Source organism: Nicotiana sylvestris, chromosome 12 (genome assembly GCF_000393655.2).
Source record: "Nicotiana sylvestris chromosome 12, ASM39365v2, whole genome shotgun sequence".
In the NCBI taxonomy this organism is placed as follows: domain Eukaryota; kingdom Viridiplantae; phylum Streptophyta; class Magnoliopsida; order Solanales; family Solanaceae; genus Nicotiana; species Nicotiana sylvestris.
In genome coordinates this window covers 124094492-124100144 of record NC_091068.1, presented here as the reverse complement: position 1 = coordinate 124100144, position 5653 = coordinate 124094492, and the positions used below count along the sequence as shown (strand labels likewise).

At 40.7% G+C, this 5653-nt stretch overlaps 1 protein-coding gene across 1 annotated transcript; it reads left to right on the top strand.

The window, feature by feature from the left end:
- The first annotated feature begins 3752 nt into the window (after window positions 1-3752).
- On the top strand, window positions 3753-4100 carry LOC138883664 (uncharacterized mitochondrial protein AtMg00820-like). The gene has a single exon (XM_070164364.1). The coding sequence runs from the start codon at window positions 3753-3755 to the stop codon at window positions 4098-4100; it is 348 nt and encodes a 115-aa protein (XP_070020465.1).
- Window positions 4101-5653: the final 1553 nt, after the last annotated feature.

The following is a 5653-nucleotide window of genomic DNA, read 5'->3' as shown; positions in this document are numbered from 1 at the left end:
CTCAGCCAAGTGATCGGCTAAAGCTTGGGCTTTCATTGCTTTCCGAGTCACATATACGATGTCAAACTCTATGAGCAAGATCTTCCACTCTGCAAGCCTTCCTGTGGGCATGGGCTTCTGAAAGATATACTTCAAATGATCCAAGCGAGAGATGAGGTAAGTAGTTGATAGGTTTTTAATATCTTTGCTTTGTGTTTTGATGATCTAACAAACTTAATGTCAAGAACCAGATAGGGAACCAGTCTTACTTGGATTACACTACATCTAACGGATTCCAGCCAAATGTGAACTTGCGATAGCTTCATGAGGTAGGAACCTAGACAAGGAACTGATACTCTTGTGGGTTTCTCACGGCAGCACAAAGTCAATTGGACACAACTGGATACGAAGATTCTACCGCACTACACTATTTCTAGCGCCCACTCATTCTCTGATCAACTAAAGTACAATGCTTCAAGTTACTCAACTCAAGAAAATCTGGGCAGTGTGTACAAGTACCAGATCAGGAACCTGATCCCTTGGTGCTCCCCTAACAGAAGTACGAGTCAACTATACAGCTGGATCACAACTGCAGAAAGTGATTGTCCGCAATTATACAAAGAGGAACACAATAGGGACCTAATCCCTTAGGGTTCTCTGATAGAAGTACAAATCAACTATACAGTTGGAACACAACTGAGTGACTGTTCGTAACTGTACAAAGAGGAACGCAACAGGGACTTGGTCCCTTAGGGTTCTATGACAGAAGTACAAAGTCAACTACAGCTGGAAAGCAACTGCAGAAAGTGACTGCCTGCAACAGTACAACAGACAGAGCAACAGATGGTGCAACAGACACTTTCCATTGACATTGGACATCACCATTGTGAATTGACATCACTAAGGTAATGTCTTGTGTAGTATAAACCTTATGCAAGGCATAAGATTCAGGTACAACACTTGCAAATATAGAAAACGAAAATTCTCTCAAGTGCTCAAGAACCTCTCTCAAGAACAAAGTTGTTGCAACCTCAAGGACCTGATCCAAAATCGAAGATATTTTAAGTCCTTAGGTTTGTGGAGTCTTTGTAATTTGTTCTTCATTGTAACTCTTATACGGCTTTCTTAGAAGCATTGATTAGGTTGAGTCATAAGCAAAAGCCTTTGTAACCGTAGTGTGACAAAGGGGCTTATGGTGGAAACATCACAAGTTAGTCAAAACCTTTGTAACCACAGTGTGACAAAGTGGCTTGTGGTGGAAATACCACAAGTTAGTCAAATTCTTTGTAACTAGGATAGTTATAGAGTGGCTTGTGATGAGAGCATCACAAGTTAGTTGAAGTCTTTGCAATAGGGTTATTATAAAGTGGCTTGTAATAGGGAGATTGCAAGTTAGTAAAGTTAAAAGCCTACAGGTGTAGGTCGTGATTTTTTGATCCCCTTGTGTGGGATTTTTCCACGTAAAAATCCTCGGCCTTATTTACATACAGCTTTACTAGCATTTACAACAGAATCCTATAAAGGACCAGGTACTCTACTAATCGGTGGACTCACACAAACTTAACACTGTACCAAACTGATATAGGACCAGATCGCTATACAGTTTAGTTCATCAGTATTTTCAGAGGAAACACATACAGAACCCGGTTCTCTATACAGTCTGGTGGACGCACAATTTTAACAAGTTGTATTAAAGCAGGTTCTTCCTATCAGGCTAACACCTAGGAAGGATACTCATGGCTGCTCCACCAACTTTTGAAAGGAGAAAACCAAAGAAGGAAAAGTACCGGGTACTTAAACTGCTAACAATGATTCAAGTGAGGAAGACAGTTATATGGCTTACTTAACCAAAAGGTTTCAGAAGATGGTCAGAAGAAATGGAGAAGTGCTAGAAAGGGACAGCTCTAACAGATTAAAGAACAATGATCTTTGTTACAAGTGCAGAAAGGGTGGACACTTCATGAAAAATTGTCCTCTCTTGAAGCAAGAATTCTCCAAGAACTTCAAGAGAAAAAGATCAGCTGAATATGACTCAACCTTTGTGTTGATGGCCCAACCAGATGATGATGATGAAGACAATGACAACAAAGAGGTAAATTTCAGGGATGTTCAGAGAAATCTGAAATCCTATTTTATAAGAAAACTCATGTCTTTAGCTAATGTATTAATCAATGCCTTTCATAATTTTGTGGAGGATAGGGATTATTTGACCTTAGAGTTAGCAGAATCTGAACAAACTAGAGTCAACTTAGTGTCTGTAGTTACTGACCATAAGAAAACCATTGAAATTTTCAAAAAAGAAAAGAATGATCTTTTGGCAGAAATTACAGACCTAAGGGAAACAATAGTGAAACCTTTGACTAAGTTAAACCTGAAAAATCTGGAAAAGGAAAGGAGATAGCCAGTGAGGAACACATTAGGCTTGAAAATGAGTTGAAAGCTGCTAGAACTAGGATATATGGTGAACTCGAGAAAAATAGGCAGCTTCAAGCTGAATTGAAGAGAGTAAAAAGTGATCTTGAGAAATCTCTCAAGTGGACCTGGTCCTCAGATGCTGTCACTGCCATGTACTTCAACAATAGTGGAAACAGGCAGGGAATCGGGTTCCAAAAGGAGAAAATTCCTTACAACCCTTACAGCAAGTACGTCACAGTTCCTGATAACTGGTTGTGTACCCACTATGGGAACAATGGGCATTTCAAAGAAAATTGCCAGGCCAGGGCTCAATCTGTTCAGAAAAACAAAGTGCTTACTGACAAAGTGACTAATAACAGGGGACCAGGTACCGCTCGCAAGAAACCAATGTTGCCTGCATGAACTAGAAAAGCCCTTATCCATCCCTTCTATCATAGCAGGGACCCAAACTAGTTTGGGTTCCTAAATCTAACCCATAATTTAGATGTGCAGGGAACAATGGGAGGAAGAGGACTATAATGGTTCATGGACAGTAGATGCTCAAAGCACATGACTGGAAATACCATGGATTTTCTCTCACTGAAAGCCCTGCAAGGAAGGGATGTACCCTTTAGAAAATGGAAAGAAGCGGTATATTCTGGTCTAAGCTGGTGATATGAGTTGCTTGAATACAGTTGATAATGATTCGAAGACATGGCATAAAGGATTGGGGGGATACAAGTTTCTCACTTCTGGATATATTGATGAAGAAGGACTTGGTCCATGGTCTATCAAACTCAAAGTTCAAAGAACAAGGAGCATGCAATTCCTATGGGACTACTGAGCAGGAGTGAAAAGAGGTGCATGATCAGACCTCTCCTAAACAAAACCCCCTATGAGTTTCTCAATGAAAGAAAACCAAAGTTAACTCATCTGAGAACCTTTGGATGAAAATGCTATATTCTCAACAATGGGAAGGACCAGCTTGGAAAGTGTGATGCAAAAAGCGATGAAGGAATTCTTCTGGGATACTCCCCTCAAAGCGAAGCCCACAAAGTCTACAACAAAATGGCATACTGTGTGGAAGGAAGTGTTCATGTGCTATTCAACGAGACATCCTCCTCTAAAAGGAGGAAACGGTGATGATTGAGATAATGAACCAATTTTGGTCCCTGGGAAATATCTGGAGTTTCAAATGGGAAGGCTGATTTGATGAGTAAGATGAAGGAGATAGGTCAGAGACAATGCAACATCCTCTTCTACTTCTCAAGAGGAACCTGGTACTTCCATTACTATCCCTAGCCTTCTCAGCATTTATATCCCAAATAAAACCAAAAAATATCAAGGAAGCCTTGTAGGATGCAGACTGGAGTACTGAAATGCAAGAGGAACTACATCAATTTGAAAGAAACAAGGTAGGGCACCTGGTACCTAGACCCTCAAACAGAACCATCATAGGGACCAGGTGGGTATTCAGGAATGAGCTGGATGAACATGGAAATGCTACAAGGAATAAAGCAAGGCTTGCTGTCCAAGGATTCAATCAGGAGGAAGGGATCGAACATGATGAGACTTTTGTCCCAGTAACTCACATGGAAGCTATTAGGATCCACATTGCCTTTGTTTCACATATGGAATTCACCTTATTCCAAATGGATGTGAAGAGTGCCTTCCGGAATAATTTTCTCAAAGAAGAAGTCTATATCAAGCTACCTCCAGGCTTTTGAACGTCATGTACATCCTGAACACGTATTCAAATTGGATAAGGCACTGTATGTATTGAAGCAGGCCCCTAGAACCTGGTACGAGAGACTATCCAAGTTTTCTCTTGGAAAATGGCTTCACAAGAGGAAAGATTGACAATACATTGTCTTTGAAAAAATAGGGAAGCAACCTGCTCATTGATCAGATTTATGTGGATGACATCATATTGGAGCTACAACTAACTCATTATGTGAGGAATTTGCTAAACTCATGGGAAGTGAGTTTGAAATGAGTACGATGGGGGAACTGAATGTCTTCCTGGGTCTTCAAGTGAAGCAGTCCATAAAGGGAACGTGTACCAGTCAGAAATGCATCAAAAAACTCTTGAAAAGGACTGATATGGCAACATGGGAATCATTGGATCTCTACTCTACCTTACTGCCAGCAGGCCAGACATTGTATTTAGTGTGGGATTACATGCAAGGTTCCAATCAAATCCAGAGGAATCTCATATGAAGGCTGCTAAGAGAATTCTGAGATATTTTAAGGGCATACAGAACCTGGTTCTGTACTATCCTTCAGCTGAAGAAGAATATGATGCAGCTGCCTAATTGAGATTCCTATTTCTGCTGACATGACTGTGATAGTCACACTAAGGTAATATTAGCTAAAGTGTTTTCTGACTAGGCCTAACTCAGATCTATATCGTTGCAGGCAAACAGGTATGATGATCATAGAAGGTAAAGGTACAGTGTTGAACTTCAGAAGAGAGCTGCAAAAACCCTTTTACAAAAACAGGTCAGGAACCTGGTTCCTGCACCACAGGTTAGTAGTAATATATTTTTCGCATGCTTGTTCAAAGAAAAAGGATAGCAAAATTAATTCAACTGCCACATCATCCGATTTTTCAGACCAGCAGTTCTAAACCATTGACTCCCTCTGCATCACTTTAATTTTTCCTTCAGAACTCTCTACCACTTCTCTCACCATGGCCAACAAATAATCGTCTTTTGCTCTTGCCATCAACATCACTCCCACATATCCTCCTCCCTTAACACCATCACAGGAAACCCACTTCTTCACTATCCCCGATACTACTGTACCCATACTGGTTTCCTCCTTATCTCCAGTCACCTCATCTCTAGTCTCACTTCCATGTGTCGCAAACCCTACTTCTCCTCTGTTCCTGAATCTCAGGGGGAAGAAACTCCATTATTAGGGGATGAAAGGACACTAGTGCTTTTTGAGTCTCCGGTTCATGACACCATCACAGAAGAACCTGTTGAAGAACCTGATTCTCTTTCAGCTGAATCAAACCAGGTGGTTGTAGAAGAAAGAGGGTTTTGAGTCCTCCTTGCAGAAGAGTAAGCAGAGTATTAAAAAAAAGATTGATGAAATAGGGGAATGCTATGGCTGATAAACACATTCCAGCGGTTGAGGTTGATAAAGATGCTGTGGAGGAACCTAGTTCCTTAGTGCAAAGATCCACAAAAGGTTGTGGGTGACAAAGATTTGTTTGAGGGTGACATTATGGTTGTTGCAAGCAGAAATGGGAAGTTTATTGAAATATATAGAA

Bases quoted from the DNA above. Each gene is read 5' to 3' on its own strand.
- LOC138883664 (XM_070164364.1), top strand. From the start codon at position 3,753: ATGCAAGAGGAACTACATCAATTTGAAAGAAACAAGGTAGGGCACCTG.